The following is a 17,709-nucleotide window of genomic DNA, read 5'->3' on the forward strand; positions in this document are numbered from 1 at the left end:
TACACCAGCAGACTATTTAACACAAATTTAATAAGGACAAACTTACCCGCTTTATTGAGTACTTTTGCCTTCCACAAGCTGAGCTTCTCCTCAACCTTATCAATTACCGGTTTCTAAGTCCTAACTAGTCTCGGGTTTGCTCCTAAAGAAATGCCAAGATATTTGACTGGAAGGCTGACCTCCTTGCATCCCAATAAAAAAAAAACTGATAGTATAAAACGTTTTACACAGTCGTACAATTACAATAATTTTCTTAGATGATTATTCACACGGTTAATATAAAAGATAATTATTTTTGCTAATATGACTTTATGTCATTAAATACATGTGTAACGATTTTACATTGACCGTGAAACAAAGTTAAATTCTTATAATAAATACCTAATTATAAATTTTGTAAGACTACACGAACCAAATAACTAATCCTTTCCTGGATTAGTTACCAAGAGTAAGTATTTCACTTTCACAGCAAAAAAAATCAATGATTTGGTGAGCTGGTGTGACTTCCGTTTGAACAAGTGAAATAAATTTAAAATTTCACAATTCACATAATATGATAGTAAGGTAAGACCACTACCAACTTTTGTCCCTTAGTTTAAATAAATAAAGAATTATATTAAGGGGGAAAAAAAAAAGATAAGAGAGGGTATGTTCACAATTCACATAAATGTCAGCCTCTCATTTTCATCTTGCCACAAATTCTAACGACAATATCTGTCCTTGCTTGATACAAGCAATTGGAGCATAAGTCTATAAATGTACGCACGCCTATATAATATAATTTTTACAAACTAAAATAAATTAGCACACTATTTGTTATTTGATCAATAAAGAGATTTTATTAAAAGAATTATTGATAAACGAAAAAATATACCAAATAAAACATTTGTTTTTATAATTTTGCCAACTTATTAACCATTATATTTGTCATTCTAAGTTCTTAGAACAACTACAGACAACTTGAAAACCTTAAATTGAGTCAGTTTCAACTTTCAACTCTAAAAATAAAACATCTAACTCCAGTGTTAGCACATCTGAAGCTGAATTTAAATAAAACCAACAACCGAATCTTCATTAGATAATGAAATTTTATTAACAACTACTCTCAACAATTTTCTTTTTGGAAAAGTCTAGGGGCCAATAATTTTGTTAAATTCTGGCCAGCATGTAACTAGCAAAGAAAAGTGAGACATTGGATGAAATCTCACACCAATCTCACACCATTAAAACCATCATTGATGATTATTTGATGGCTACAAATCACAAAAATTGCTGGCCCTGTATAAGAATAAGATCTTTACTGTAAACAACAAAAATAGTTGTAGACAGAGGCATATCTGAGGTGAAAAAGACCAATATATCTACTTAGGCACTCTTAGCCTTATTAACACATACCACCTATTTATTATTCTTCCCCTGAAATGATCATAGCCTCTTTATTCATCAAAGTATCAAACCTCTGCAAATAAAACCATACACACAACCTTAGAACAAAAATTCAATTCAATTCTACACAGTTGAAATGCAAGGGTCACCCTACAGTTCCAGAAATCAAGATGATTCTGAGTTCAATAACACCAAGCCTAGAAGGAACTCAGCATCATATATAAGAAACATTAGAGAAGACATAACAACAACAACAACAAGGTCTTTTAGATCAAACACAACCATTTCTAGCACTGCTTCCTCACCTGGATACTCCATTAAAGGAGGTAGTATTTAGAACCATCTTTTGATTTATTTTAATTCAATTCAAGTTCCTAATCTTTATTACTTCCAAATATATATACCTAATGTTATGTTATTGTTGTTTCAGATGAAATAGATCCTTCAACTTATTCTTTCAATGCCGCTCTTAAAGGTGATTCCACGACTTGAACCTGTGACCTTGAGGTTAAAACGAGAGAGAACTAAACCGTAATTTAGTATTTTACAATATTTTGTTGAAAATTCTTCCAAAAAACTAAATGGAAAAGTCTAGGGGCCAGCAACTTTGTTAAATTCTAGCCAGTATGTAACCAGCAAAGAAAAGTGAGCCATTGGATAAAATCTCACACCAATCTCACACCATTAAAACCATTATTGATAGCTATTTGATGGCTACAAATCACAAAAGTTGCTGGCCCCTAACATTCCTCAAAATAAATTGCATAATGGTGGTCCTTCCATTGCAGCATTGCAAACAAGGTACTATAGAAGTAGCTGGGAATGCTTATCCCCAGATGGGTTTGCATTGAATTCAAAGTGGAGTGAAGCAGAGAAATATATATGCAACCCAATTTCAGGGGAAGTACCAATGGAATGCTTATCAGCAAAATCTCTTAGTGGAAGATCATTCAGAAAACCATCATCAACAATAACCACTACTATTAGAGTAGTGTCTGATCCTCTAGTTTATTCTTCAAGAGATATCCAAACAAAGCCTTCAATCTACAGCAACATACAAGAAGAAGAAGAAGATGATGATGTAGCTCTTCAGTTTCCAAATCCAGGTTCACATATATACATTTATTGGAAACAAGTTCTTTATAGTATTTTTACTTTTACTTGGTGACACTGACACAGTTCAAAACAAGTCATTTCTTTAAAATTTTTATTCAACATCATTTATCATTTGACAGCTTTTATTATAATTCTTTTCTAGAATTGTATTATTTTAGTAAAAAATGTTTTGTGTACACCAAAAATAACTATTTATATATGGGTGACTAATTTTTTGTATATATATAATATGGTTAATTTTAGTAATATTTTTAAAAAAAATACTAGTTGTAAACAAAGTGAAAATTAGTTTTTTTAGTATATTAATTTTACACTGGAAGTAATTTTAAGAGATCTTCATTTTAACAATTTCATACAATACAGATAAAGTTCGATCAATGGTATCGTTTAACTTATGTAACCTTAGATAATGAAATAAGACTTTGTCGCTGTTGTTTGTTGTTTTGTTGTTATTTTTATTATTTAGTAATTTTATGTTAAAAATTTATTAAAAAATGTTTTTAATATAAATTTTCTAAGAATGTGATAATATTTTTCTATTATCATAACGTGGCTCTTCTATTTGACCTATATTTTTAAGTACATGATCCATCCATTATAATTATACTGGAAGACTAATCCGATAAAAAAAAATATCAATTTATTCATCATAATTCAATAATAGCAGAATAATTTACTTTATTATGATTATTTATTATTTATACAGAAATTGAGAGAGAGGAAATGACAATAGAGGCTGATGGTACTCAAAATACACCTCCTTATCTTAGTACAAGCAGTGGCAATAGTGCTCTAACATCATGCATTCCAGAGAGATCAATAAAGCCATACTATGAAGATTCACCTAATTCAATTGCCATAACCAAATCTAAAGAAGAGGTATGTGCTATTTTGGTTTCAAATAAGTTAATCATCACCAGAATCTAGGGCTGCATATGGATCGGATAATATCCGCATATCTGCGGTAATTATCCGCATCCGATCCGAATTTTGCGGATATTATCCGATCCGCAGAGTCATCGGATCGGATCAGATTCGATCCGCACTATGGTAGGATCAGATTGCGGATTTGGCAGTGATATCCGCGGATACGATCCGCAAATCCGTATATCTGCACATCTCATATAAATAGCATAGTTTAAGAAAGTAAACTCTAATGTGATATGAATTTTAGTGTGTTATTTTATGAATTTTATGATATCTTGTTTTTAATTTTTTATGTTGTACTTCAACTTAGAGTAATTAAACTTAAATATTGTGTTATTATTTTGTTTTTGTTATTCAAGAGAACTTTTATTGATAATATTTTAGAAGTAGATAGGCTTAAACAGGTGAAAAATAAATTTTCTGGATATTTTTTTTTTTAAAACAGCTAAACAAAATCTTAAAGTAGTTTTTTTGAATTATGCGGATATACCTGATATCCGATCCGATCCGCAATCGGATCAGATCGGATCCAGTCTGAAAAAACGCGGATATCGTATCCGATTCGATCCGATGAGTGCAGTGCGGATCAGATAGAATTTTAGGTTGTATCCAATCCAATCCGATCCGTGTGCAGCCAGAATCTATTTTTATATATCAATTAAGATCACCAATCTAGTGTGGTAGGCATAGATTTCATTCTTCTTTTCATTGTTAATGAACTCCATCAAGTGAAGGGACAAGTGGTCCAAAACATTGTGGTGTCTTATGTCCACTACTTTTGTCCTTAAATAATATTGATGCTTCTAGATTAATAAAAAAAAAAATCAGGTTTGATTTTAAATAAGTGTTTGTTTGAAAAGTTATGTAATATTGTTTTTTTATTAGTAATCTTATTGAATGAACAATCATGATATATATATAATAAGCTATTAATAAAAAATTAGTCATTCAAATAAAATATATATTAAAAAAATTTAAAATAATACATGTATTTAAAGTTTAAACACAAAAATATAGTATTCGATTTGAATACATATAATATATTTGTTAAATGAAAAAAGAAAAAGTCATCTAAAAAAAGATTTATTTAATAAAAAATAGAAATATATAATTAATTTAATTCACCTAAAATAAAATGATTTAATCTTTTTTTTTTTTTTGAAAATGTATGTACATAGTTAAAATAAGACACTCTTGACATCAAAAGTAGTAGTACTAAAAGTTTGATAATGATAAGTTGACTCATCCTTCATTCTTTTTGTAGCAAAAATAATTGAGATTTCATGCAGGGTTCAGAAAGGTAATACTAAAACATAAAACACGCAAGATTGTACCTAAGATTATAGGATCCCACAAAACCATATAATGATATAAGTACTTAATAACATCCATATAAATTATTCGTGTCACATAACTAACATAATATGAAAAAGTAAGATAATATAAAGTTAAAATACGTCGCATAACATAATAATCGATGACTTATATATTATTTTGTAAAATATAATTATAAAATGATAAATAAATTAAAAATGTGACTCATAAAGACAGAGAAACGATTTTGGAGTATGTAAACCTTTTGTGTTCAGTACATTCAGTTATTTGATTAGTATTAGATCTTAGTTTGGTCCGTCTAACAATTGAATTTTAATTGGGAGTTAGAGGTTTATAAACATTTTATTAATTACAATTTACAAATAGTATAACTATAAAGTACTATTGCATATAATAACTTGAATCAAATTATCAAACTTATTATATGCCAAAATAATACTTTATTCAAAAAGGTTGATTAAATGATGACAAAGAATACCATATATATATATATATATATATATATATATAGACCTGGTACCAAACCTGTAATTAATGTGTATAATACAACTGCACGTGCAGGTAGAAATGCAAGGTAAAGAAACATGGGAAACAACAAAAGAATCAGAAAGAAGAAAGAATGAGTATATGAAGAGAGATGCGCAACTTTGCAGACGAAGTGGTGGGTGTTTTTCATGGATGAAGCACAATAAGAGACATAGAGAAAATAATGAAAGACACAGAAAGAATACTACATCTTTCTTGCATTTTAAAGGTTGCTAAAGAAAGAGTTTGAAAATATCTTAAAAGAATAAGTAGCAACTACATTAGGATGATGAGATGCCAATAATTTCTTTGTTCTCTCACTTTCTTAGGCAATTTTCGCAACTTATTACCATGGTGGTATATTTTTTTCATGATTTTCTGTGCGAATGCAAATAAATGATGATTTGTATATTTTGAAGTCTGTTAGTATCTTCTTTTACCCCACTCCTTCTACTTAATAAGAAGTGTATATAGATTGACTTCACTTTGTTTTGAACTAAGGTTTTAAATTCATCGTATTTCATTAAATCTAAATATAATGTCGAAGATGAACTAAGATAATTACTAAGATTTTATTCTTGAACAAAAATAAGATAGACCACTTGCTTGAAGAACAGTACAACTGATGTGCAACTAGTAGGAATTGAACCTAACAATTTGTGGTTGTTGGTGGAATAGTTTGGTTTCACATAAGAGTAAATGTAACTAATTCTAACTAATCACATGACTAGCTATAACATGAGCTAGCTGTCACTGACTATTATAACTAACCACTTCTAACTAACTATCTATAAATAGTAGGCCTAATAAGATTTTCAAAATTAATAATCTATCGCATGGGCTATGCTCATCTTTGAATTGCAATTCTTTTCTTATGAATATATGTTAAAATAATTTACAATGATTGAATACATTTAAATCTAATACTTTTACATCATTCAAAGGACCCAAGTCTTGTGATTTATCTAAAGCAAATAAGATAGAAGAGTAGAATAAAACGATCAAGAACTTCATGAAGAAGATGATTTGGGGTCTGTATTGGAGATAAGACGAACCTCGTATAAATCTTTTTCACCCTTACCTGCATCCAGATATTATATCAGAATGTACTCATTCATGTTCGGTGGTTTTTAATTAGTAAATATTGGCAAATAAACTTAGCTTTCTGAACTATAATACTCACCAACTTCAGCTGTAATTCCTGGCCCGAAAAATGATGCAAATTTAGCCTAAACAAATGTTGGAAGAATGAGGAAGAATTAGCACATGTACTCAGTATTAAAAATCCAGATTCCATAATATCTTAGAACTGTAGACAATAAGAAATGCATATTACATTTGAAAAGAGATTCAGTCAATTTTTTATACCTGTCTCTGTTCAAAATCTGACAACTGTAGAGCCTTGGCCTCAAAAACCAACACCAAACTGTATTTACCATCATCAGTGACCTACAAGTCATAAAAAAAGAATGAATGACGCGTGGAAAAGATAGCATAATACCAATAATCTTTAAATCAAAATTAAGTTGTATCAAGCAGTTACAATCAACTCATGTAGATATGGAGTGAAATAGACTTTTCTATAGGCCAATCTTAATACACTTTGAGTTAACTCAGAAATGAATTGCAAAGAGCCTACAAAGACTGGGGCAACAAAAATGGTGTTAAGTGCATCTCAAAGTGCTCAAAGACAACACAGGTATTGAGCACATTTGTATTCAGATGGTTGCAAGCAAGATATTGCAACTCCTAGTAAAACTGAATAAATTGTATCATGCGAATAAAACATTCTAAACTATTTAGCATTATTTTAATTATTAACAAGTTGTCTACGAAATATTTTTATCTTAATATATACATATTGGATTTATATGAGAAACAAAATAATATAATATAGTATATGATGATGAATAATAAACCCAACTAGATGTAAAATATAAAAGAATCTTTTAAAACATTCGTTTTAACATTTTCAATACGTTTCGTTCTTCTCATTTGTATGTAATTATTAATTTTGTTCTTGTTCTTGAGACCGAAGGCTTTGTCCTCTACGATCTTCTGCTTCTTCGCTAAATCAGCTTTAGATTGCTACTTAGCGGCATCTTTGATCGGCATCAAAGAAATGAAAATAAACTATTTCCTTTCAATTTTGAACAGGGAGGGGGATATTAGGGTTCTGTTTGGTAAGAAGTGAGAAATTTCGCATACGACGAGGGAAGAGTATTTTACTCTGAGCCTCACACCATATATATATATATATAAAGGAAATAACTTCTCCTTGATCTTCTTAGGTGTGTGAAGATTAGAAAAACAACAGAATAATAAGAACATTAGAAAAACCGCAGAACAATTGTAGGACAACAGAAAAACTGCAAAGACAACAATACATAGCATGCATGTTCATCAAATCACAATTCACAAATGCACTTGCTTCAAATTAAAGAACCACATACTTTTTTTTTCTCTATTTTATTCTTTTTCCTTTTATCTTTCTTTCCTACCTAGCTTCCTTCAATACTCTGACATCCGATTAATGTTATAACTTAAATTGTGGTCAGAGTGCATTACATTGACATACTACCAGAAGATAGCACAACTGAAATAGAAATAGAATGAGAACATAACAGAAAAATCAGAATATTTAAAGCAGTTCAATGAGACGAGAAAAATGCAAAAGTAAACTTAATGATAGTACTGATATTGCATTGACGAAAATTGAAATGCATACTTCTTCACGGATCATGTGTAGAACGGGTGCGCTCCTTCTTGGTATTCCGCCTCCCTGATAAATAAAACAAATAAAATTATCTCAAAACCGAATACTATATCTCGGGTTGCACAAACAGAAAGAGAAATGGGTGAAAAAGTATTGATTTATGTCCATTTCAAATACATGGAGTAAAAATAAAAATCTACTTTCTATTCTGTCAAATATGAAATCGAAGAAAAGATTATATACAAAAATATAACACACTAATTAAAATAACATACTTGACCATATTGGAATATCCGTTTCAATGCCTCGTCCAAATGTTGTTCATCCCCATAACGAAATCTAGTGACATCGCTCTTTACCTAAGACGGCACAAGAAGGTTAGCAGCACATTAATATAATATTTTAAATCATCTAGTGATATACTTGCAATGAGTACGTATGAATGACAAAGAAACATTGAGTATAAGAGTAAATTACTTAATCGTTGAAAATGAAATGACAATATTAATTTTAAAACAATGTAGGATTTGATCTTGATTTCTTAAAATTTACGATTTCTTTAATAACTTGAATTTCCTTAACAGATGCACAATATCTGTGTAGGTATTATAAATTTTTGACATGTATCACGGATGTAAATTAATCAACTTTGTATTACAAAGATTGGGTTTCCCATATAAATTCAGGTCAAATATAAAAACAATGTGAGACCTAACAGGCACAATTAATAGACAAGTTGACTTGAGTTAAATCATAAATCCTCAAATTGATCATTTTGCTAGCTGATGCATGTAAATGTGTTTCCTATGTTAGCTAATTAACTTGATGATAACCGTTGACAATTTAAATTGAAATGAAAGTACCTAAGGAATTACAGAATTTAATGAAAAAAGAATTCCAAATAAAAAATTTAAACCGTGATATATAGATGACCAAAACCTAAATATCAATTTATTTGCTTTCTTCAATCACATAATCTTGATTGCTCTCGGGTAAATCAGTTGCAAGGGGAGAGTTAGGAATACAAAGATTAAATGGAATCAATGTAATAATTAGTCTATAATCGTTTACAATAGGACACTATAGCTAGTCGTCCGGTTATAGTGGGACATGGCAAATTGTTGTTGTTGTTCTAATGGAATCAGCAGACAATCACATGAATCAGAAATATAAAGAATATATTTTCCCTATTACAACAGCCTGAAAAGAATAGAAACATATATGACAAGGAAGATTACATAGCAATAAAGAATACATGTGATGAGATTACCTGTTTAAGAATTGGAGTTGCACATTTTTCACTCAAGCTTTGAGCATCAGAATATGTGAGGCATGGAACTGGCTTGAGTTCTGCATACTGTAGCAAAAAAAGGTCCAATTGTGAAAGTAAGAAGAAAATAAATAATGTTCAAAGAGCATTAGGACGTGGGATTCTCAACATGATTATCTTTTATACAGCTTAGTTATCATGAATCTCCATCATACAACACTAATCACATTTATAAGACTTTTATCACCTTAAGTGCCATGCCAATAATTGCAAGCGGGAAGCCATACGTTAACATTATAGCAGACCATTCAGATCCAGGTAGAACATTAAAATATGCCCCAAAACCATAGCTGTAAAATTCAAAACCAAAAGGCTAATATAAGAATCAAAGCACTTCATACATGATGCAATTTCAACGAAGAATTTGAGAAAGTCAAATTAAAATAGAACTCACGACAAGAGTGAGAGTCCAACACCTAGACCAACCACTCCAAATGAAACCTGCAACCATTAAACTACATAAATAATGCAAGTAATTGCAAAATACTGGTTAGTTAGCCGGTACTACAGGATTTCTATTCCCAAATTAGTGCTAGATTTCCATGAACTAGTAATGATTCAAATTGCATCAACAATCACTGAAATAATAAATAATAAATAAACAGACTTAAATAACACCTTAGGTTTTTTTTTTTTCTATTTGCAGTATTTTATGTTTTCATATCCTATTTTCTTTACAAAATCACAAAAGCAAAACATTAAAATAAAAATAGAAAATAAAAATATAAACCAAACTCATTAATTATTTTCACTATTTTCACACCATTTTCTTAGCAGAATTATAAAAACAAAAATTCCTGAAACTAAAACAGAAAATAAAAGCACAGACCGACTTGTATTCCAAATTAGTGCTAGATTTACATAAACTTCTGATAGCGAATAGAAAGATACCTTAGAAAGAGAGAAGCCATCATCGGAAATGAGGGTTTTATTGTAATTGTTATTGGGAATTTCAACCGACAAAGCGGTTTGTGTGGACGACGAATCAGATTCAGCGGCTCTGAGAGGACTGAGCAACACTAACTTTCTCTTATTGGCTTGCAAGAAAACCTTAGCACTTCCATTGGTGCGACTACTACTTCTCCTACGCCATATGAGTTGCGATTGAGTCGAAGTGGGTCGTGACCGAGTTGAGTACGGAAGTGAGAGGGAACGGTGCCCGGAGCACACCGTGGCTCCACCTGCTATTCTCATTTTCGGATTTGTTTGTGTATTTTGAGCACCCTACGAAATTTTAGAGAAAAAGTGGTGGTTGCTCCTCAACCGCCAAAATTTGGATCACGTGTCCTCGTTATCTTTCAGAAAATAATAAATATTTTTTTTTTGTTTGGATATATATTAGTTTAATTTTAAATTGTCCGTTTCAAAAATTTTATATATATATATATTTAATTATAAGTTATTATATAAATAAAAATAATTATTTTTTATAATTATTGTACGAATAAAAATAAATATGAGTGACGATATTATATATATGAGTATTTTTATATTTTTTAGTATAGAAATTTTTATTGGAGAGTACACAAATTTTTACATTAATACAAATTTATTGATATAGTATAAGTTTTCTGTGCTGTTTTTTTTGTTAACTGAATATTAATGTACTCGGCATCAAAATATTTGTGTTGTGCTTGTGCATTAAAATTTCCGTGTTTAATAATTTTACTTAATATATATATATATATATATATATATATATATATATATATATATATATATATATAGGAGAATAAGAAAACGACGATGATAATAAAAGAAGATGAAGAGCAAAAAGAAGAAAGACAAGAAATAAAAAATATATATATATTTAAAAAGAAGAGGATGATAATGAAAAAAAAAAATTATAAGTGAGATTTATTTCAAAAAAGATTTATTTACCTAATTTTATTAAATAAAAAAATTGTATAAAATGATAAAAAAAAAAACACTTTTAATAAATGAAATTGACATTATAAAATATAAATCAATTTTAGGAAATCATCACTTTATACAATTATTCAATAAACAAATAAATAAAAACAAGTGAATAGAAAATCTTTTTTTTTTATTTCTTACCCTCAAGAAAGAGTGTATTCAGTAGAAACAATGTTTTCTTTTCTAGGAGTAATATGTTTGGCTTGGGTCAAAAATAGAATACAGATTTTTATGACTATATTTCATTTGTAAATTTATCTATTATCATCATCAATTGGGTAATAAATAACTTCATGTTTTTTGGGTATTACTTTCTTTTTTCGATTAAATCAGGTAGAAATCATAGTCACCGAAAATAAAGGTAAAACTGGTTAACTTATAAAAAGTAGTACTGATACAATCCATAAAAGCTCTTATTAAAAACTAACGGATCCCGCCAGGGAGACAATGGATTATTTGTACAATAGGCTATTGAGTTACAAAATGAACATCTTCATACTATTTAGAATAACCATCGGGATACTAGCGATAATAAACATATTCCCAAAATGTGTATCGATCTCTTGACCTTTCGGATCTAGCGTTCTAATACCATGTCATGATACCACTCATCCCAAAAACTTCAACTGATGGAAAAAGATAATATTAATGATTATATCTCTAATACTCTCTAAACCTCCATTGTACACAATGTATAAATATTCCATTGGCTCCTCATACTTTCCCAAAACTAAATTATCTTCTGTTTTATGAGATTAAATATTGAATTAAGGATCAAGTTTAATTTTCCCCACCAAGGATTCCACATCCATCTTTTGAATATCATCCTCAAAACATGCATTTAAGATATGAGATTCTATGAAAACACCACGAACTAGATTCAACTATTTTAAAATGTTGATTGTTGGAGACAATTCACTTTCCAATAAAGTGTATCTGCATGTGTCCCAGTGATCCCTACAGAATATATAGATAAGGCCACAAGGGTTATGGTCCTATAGACACTAACCCTATCTCAAAAATTAATCTATTAAATTGTAATTACAATGAAACATTTTTAGTCGCTCAATTCATTACAAAAATACGGACCCAGCTACGGAAGAAACCCTCATTATCCTCTTAGCTTCCTGCTTCAATGAATAGAAGAAATTGGTATTAATTTCTAACATCAATTATCACCAACTTTTTAAGAGTCTTAAATTGTAATCTTGACCATATTAAGAGCTTTTCGGATTCTCTTTTTGGTTGACACCATCGGTATCTAAACACTATTAAGTATTAACATGTACGCACTAAAAATTAACTATCAACTAATTATTATGTATTTGTATATATATACTGCGTTGTTTTACACATTTTTAATATGAAAAAATACAAGTGGAAGTTTTATACCCACGCAAATGTTTATTTTTCATGCAAATAGAAAGTTAGTTCTTCATGTAGATGAGATGTTTGTTCTTATGAATTTTATTATTAGGAACTCCAATAATTACACTATTTGAGCATCAATATCAGGGTAGATAAGATTGCAATGTTATTAAAAAAAGCTTGTTGCATTCATAAACATGTTCACTAATATAAGGTGCAGATAACTCTTCAATATGACGTACCAAAAAAAGCACAAGAACAACCTATCTGGATCAATAAAAAGTGTTCACCTTGAGGTAATGTACTTATCAATCCCATCCTTCTTCTCAGGACCATAGACAAACCATCTTTCATCGGATGTCGCACCAATTTCGTTGTCCATTTTGATATCTGTGTTTTTGCTGTCTTTTAGAAAACTTGCTAGAGCAGTAGAGCTCAACTCATAATGGAATTCACCACAATAAAGAAGGGAAAAAAGGGCTGATTCATTGCATTACCTTGTAACAAAAGAGCATAGTCACCATTATAACTTTCTAGTTTCCAAAATGTCTGATTACCATCTGAAAACACAGGCTCTATTCTCATTGCATCAGAATGTTGTTTGCCTGTTAAAAAATGAAAAGGTTATTAAAGAAAAAAATCAACCACTACAACAAGAACTAACAAAAAAAATAAAAAAAGAAAGGTCATCACAGTTGAGTAAATTATTATTTTGACCCATGTACTAAATATAGAGAAACATACTCTAAACACTTTAGATATCAAATTTTGAGGAAGTCATTTTATAAGTTTGTATAGAAAAATAAGATATTTTTTCACTTTTTAAATTGTGATTTTACACTACATGACTACATGCACTTTTTTTGGCAATACTTTTACACAATGACCAAAAATTCAAAATAAAAAAGATAAAGGAGTATAGAGGTTGAATTTCACTTTTTTTATATATCTATTAAATTATTATCCAAATATTCTCACAAAAAGTGAATTGAATGGATCAGTTGTTTGTCATTTATATTAAAAAAAGTGCATTTTGTAGACTCAGATAATATTTAAGGGGCTAAGATTCATTTCTGTTTTCATAGGCCATTACATCAATACTAAATCTTTGAGGCCAAAATTGTAGCTTGTGCTATATAGTTTGATGAGTGTGAACTCTAATATGTAAGAACAAACCTTTCGGAATTAGGCCCATTGCCTCAATTACTTCAGCATGAGCTTCAGCTGCTTGACTTTTTATCTTTGACATAATAGCTTGATGCTCAGCAATTGAAAGGAGAGCACCGTCTTTCACAATAGCATTAGCCAGCTTATCTTGTAACTTCTGCTTTAGTCCTTTTTCCTGTTGAAGCATATATTAATTCGTATACACAAAGTAACAGAAGCACTCATCCAGATACAAAGAACATATAACAATCAAGTTTCAAGTAGTTACCTTTTCCTTAGCTGCAGCAATCTTAGATTTTGCTTCTTTCTTTTCTTCAGCAAATCTTACATTTTGCTCATCAATATAACTCCTCAGTTTCCTGCACATTATGTTTCAAACCACTTTAAGCAAAATGAAGACTAGAAACAAAGTGAATAAAAGTAGAAAACTATTAAGAGAATGAACCATAAGGATCACTAGGCTCTTTGAAAAAATTTCCAATTAAACTTTGAGTTGCTTACTCTGTGCATAAAGCTTCATCACACAGAAAATTCAATAAACTGAGCTTTTTGGATAAATCTAATTCATGATATCCACCAATTCCTTCCTTGAAGCAATCCAATGGAAACCCTCCAAGTGCAAGTTTGGATTCAGAGATTAAATCCTCCAGAGCTTTCAACCATGAATTATTTCCACTGCCAGTAGTTAAGGGTGGAGAACTGCAGAGAAGTGATCCCAGAAGGAAAAATCAAATGAAAAGATCTTCAAACCTAAGGAGGGAAAAAAAAAAGGGGGGGGGGGGGGGGGTTAAGAAGCTAAATGACAGAATCATACTTGACCCCTGAATCAACTAGTATCAGAGTCAGCAATCTAATATGGAACTGAACAACCAAGGTGTTCTGTGTCCGCCGCAGATTTTGCTTTCGCACTAATTCTCGTAATATTGCTTCAGCTTCTCCTTTCTTGACATCAAGGACCTGATGATAAACAAGAGAAGAAATATGAAAAACAGCTGAAACTTGAAAAGCAATATTGAATGAGTGCAGCTACACTGTAAAAATAAGTGTTATTTCTGCAATGGTAACACCATTGTATGTAGAATTTAAAGTATTACAAGGAAGGAAAATGTGATCACTAATTAAATGATCAACTTAAAAGTAAATATCACATTTGATTTTTGAATTGCATGATATTAATTAACAGAAAATATTTCTCAAAGTTGGATTATGATATAAAGCATTAAAACAATTTACCAGTAATACATTTTCAGCTAGCCAACTACATCAGGCAACAGTAACAAAGATTTAAGAGAAACTCAACATAAAAACCACATGCTTTGTCTTTAGTCTTTACTGACATATAATAGTATACCTTTCGAAATGATCGACAAAACTCTAAAAACTGCAAGGCATTGCCAACATCTTCAGGTTGGAACTCAACGTCTGATATATCCTTTAACTCGTCACCAGCTGGCAAAAGAACTTCAACCTGAATCTTTTCTATCTTCTTGTTGAAAGCATATGCTCCATCCTTTGGAGCCTTTGCTATCCCTTCAGCTTGGGAATTGACAGCATTATGATCATAGGCAGTCACTGCAGCTCCTTTCAAGACTTTTGCATGCATATCTTCTTTTGCTTTAGGTTGATTACGATTGAAGGACGCATTATTTGAAGCCAAAGTGCTAGGAGGGAAGAAATCATGTGCACCCCTCACCTCAGGGCAATTCTTCTCTCCACAACTTAAGCTGTGATTGATATCTACCTTCATTTCCTTTTCAGATTCATGTTTTTTCTCTTTCACATCTTTTTTGTCATGAATGATGCCTTTATTCGCATTTACTTTGGTTTTCTTTGCAGACACATCATTGAAACCCTTGATGCTACCGTTGGCTTCGTGACAGACTTTAAGCCTTTTTGAGCTCCTTTTTTTGCCAGCATCATCAATGGTTTTGCCATTAGATATTTCCTTTAATCCTTCACGCTTCATCTTCCTAGACTTCTCAGGTGATGTCTTCTGAGCTTTCAGAGAGTTGAGCTTTGAAGCTTTGTTTCCATCCAATGAATTTTCCTTTTCAGGTTCACCTGATATATCAATTACAAGCTCCTGCAAGAAGTAACAAACATGAACACCAAGCAAATTCAAAAGGTAAAACCTATCTGCCAAGAGATATGCGTTTGTACTCATTTGTCATACGACACATCCTGAATCACAACTCATCCACCATTAAGCAAGATCTTAATAGAGCGCATGCTCATTAAAATCTTGTATAATGGTGAATAACTTGCAAGTCGACACATTATCTTATGTCAAATTGATACACATAACATAACTCATCTGCTAACCTTGTCTGATGCAATTGCCTTGGTATTAGTAACAACATTGCTTACAAGCACCCCATTAATCACAGCATCCTATCATATCATCAACCAGCACAAATACGTGACTTTAATTCTCTCTTTTTTACAAAATATATGATAGGTGGTAAAAAGGGCAGAAAGAAAAATGATCAAACCTTTTTCAAAGCAGATTTCTTTTTAGGAGAAACATTAGTATTGAGCTTGAGGGTTTTCAAAGTTTCAGGAGTATTCACTCTAAGCATATCAGATACAGAATTATAGCCAGATGCCTTGGCCACCTTCACCATCTGGCCAGTGGGTTGTTCGCCACGCTTTTTTCTACAAGATCACTCGTTCAATATCAGTAAAACAGTAAAAACACCAAAAACAGAAGGAAAACTTGAAGACAAAAACTACTTGCCTGCAGAGACTGCAGTTGCAAGAACCCTTGCACTTGGGACAGATCCATTCTTCTTGTTGCATCACATCTTCTGCCTTCTCTCCATATCTAATTTAACACAACCAAAGATATCCATTACTCTACCTCTCTATTTGTACTCATAATTTATATATGTGTTTATTTGGTTCACTGAAGCTAACCTGTTTAAGAGGCACTTGTGGCAAAACTTGATGACACAAGGCTTTCCGTTTTTCAAATTCTTGCACACAGCAGCAAAGTCCCTTGTCTTTTGCCGGCACTACCAACATATTGCAAAATTACCATTAAATAACCAAAAAACAAGTCAACAGCCAATTTCTTCTTCTTCTTCTTCTTATGTATTTATTTATTACTTCTATTGTAATTATTTTCGAGTTCTGAGTGAACCACCAACATCTAACTTCCATTATAAGACATTGAAACAGACTAGCAAGTAGCATCTAAGATCTGTTATCTTTATTTATTTATTTTAAATCTTACAAATTAAACGATTAAATCCCAGCTAATAAAATAAACCACTTCGTAAAGTTTCAGTAACACAAAAATTCTCTAACACATTACACAGTATACACCTTCAGATTTGAGCTTCTTCGCTGTTCAGGGATGAAAAAATATAGCTAGAAAAGATGTACCTGATGGCAAGTTATGCCATTTGCAGAGTCGTAGATTCTGCTCCCAACAACACGAATTCCCGGCGACTTTGTACGCTTCGCTTTCTGTGAAGTTGCGTTGACCTTGGTACCGGCACCGTGGTTCAGCTCTTGATGAGAATCAAGCTCAATTGCCATGGTTGGTGTGTGTTTGGAAGTTGAACTTAGCACTCTGAAAAATGGAGTGTGTGAGTGTGTGTAGAGTTTGAAGCTCTTGGGGTTTGTGTTGTTATTACAACATGCGAAGAAAGTGGAGAATGGAGAATATTAAAAGATGAAAAGAAAATTGAAGCATGTTTGGAACTCCATCTTTTCCCTCCTTCAATGGTGGGGTGGCGGGAGGGGAGGTTTTGAAAATGAATTCGGAGATTTTAGGGACGAATGTGGAATTTTCAACTTTCGTGAAGGTCCCATCTCAATGGATCACGCTATTCAGGGATGAAGAAATTGGTAAAGTGATAAAAGGAAAAAGGTAGAAACTCACATCGACTTCACATGAAGTTATTATTGGATAGCT

General features: G+C 31.2%; 3 protein-coding genes across 6 annotated transcripts; 1 reads left to right on the top strand and 2 right to left on the bottom strand.

The window, feature by feature from the left end:
* The first annotated feature begins 1,403 nt into the window (after positions 1 to 1,403).
* Positions 1,404 to 5,707, top strand: LOC112782282 (uncharacterized). The gene is made up of 5 exons (XM_025824629.3): positions 1,404 to 1,712; positions 1,817 to 1,861; positions 2,175 to 2,492; positions 3,209 to 3,381; positions 5,326 to 5,707. Exons 1-5 carry the CDS (start codon positions 1,523 to 1,525, stop codon positions 5,524 to 5,526), a joined length of 927 nt encoding a protein of 308 aa, XP_025680414.1. The 5' UTR covers positions 1,404 to 1,522; the 3' UTR covers positions 5,527 to 5,707.
* A 434-nt stretch (positions 5,708 to 6,141) lies between these two features.
* Positions 6,142 to 10,645, bottom strand: LOC112784841 (uncharacterized). 3 transcript variants are annotated; one of them, XM_025828172.2, is made up of 9 exons: positions 10,227 to 10,645; positions 9,730 to 9,776; positions 9,523 to 9,625; positions 9,276 to 9,362; positions 8,281 to 8,364; positions 8,018 to 8,071; positions 6,658 to 6,738; positions 6,473 to 6,518; positions 6,142 to 6,370 (listed from the first exon to the last, which is right to left on the bottom strand). In XM_025828172.2, exons 1-9 carry the CDS (start codon positions 10,527 to 10,529, stop codon positions 6,300 to 6,302), a joined length of 876 nt encoding a protein of 291 aa, XP_025683957.1. In that variant the 5' UTR covers positions 10,530 to 10,645; the 3' UTR covers positions 6,142 to 6,299. The 3 variants fall into 3 exon arrangements, with proteins under 3 accessions (XP_025683957.1, XP_072086273.1, XP_072086272.1); XM_072230172.1 differs by lacking the exon at positions 6,473 to 6,518 and having other exon boundaries at positions 6,142 to 6,398; positions 6,626 to 6,738; XM_072230171.1 differs by lacking the exon at positions 9,730 to 9,776 and having other exon boundaries at positions 9,523 to 9,648; positions 10,197 to 10,617.
* Positions 10,646 to 12,106: 1,461 nt separating this feature from the next.
* On the bottom strand, positions 12,107 to 17,709 carry LOC112783744 (uncharacterized). 2 transcript variants are annotated; one of them, XM_025826794.3, is made up of 13 exons: positions 17,175 to 17,709; positions 16,704 to 16,801; positions 16,525 to 16,611; positions 16,280 to 16,442; positions 16,110 to 16,178; positions 15,139 to 15,870; positions 14,602 to 14,744; positions 14,289 to 14,486; positions 14,056 to 14,146; positions 13,797 to 13,962; positions 13,118 to 13,225; positions 12,911 to 13,010; positions 12,107 to 12,379 (listed from the first exon to the last, which is right to left on the bottom strand). In XM_025826794.3, the coding sequence occupies exons 1-13, from the start codon at positions 17,328 to 17,330 to the stop codon at positions 12,364 to 12,366; spliced, it is 2,127 nt and encodes a 708-aa protein (XP_025682579.1). In that variant the 5' UTR covers positions 17,331 to 17,709; the 3' UTR covers positions 12,107 to 12,363. The 2 variants fall into 2 exon arrangements, with proteins under 2 accessions (XP_025682579.1, XP_025682578.1); XM_025826793.3 differs by having other exon boundaries at positions 12,107 to 12,382; positions 17,175 to 17,666.

This window comes from Arachis hypogaea, chromosome 20 (assembly GCF_003086295.3).
Source record: "Arachis hypogaea cultivar Tifrunner chromosome 20, arahy.Tifrunner.gnm2.J5K5, whole genome shotgun sequence".
Lineage (NCBI taxonomy): Eukaryota > Viridiplantae > Streptophyta > Magnoliopsida > Fabales > Fabaceae > Arachis > Arachis hypogaea.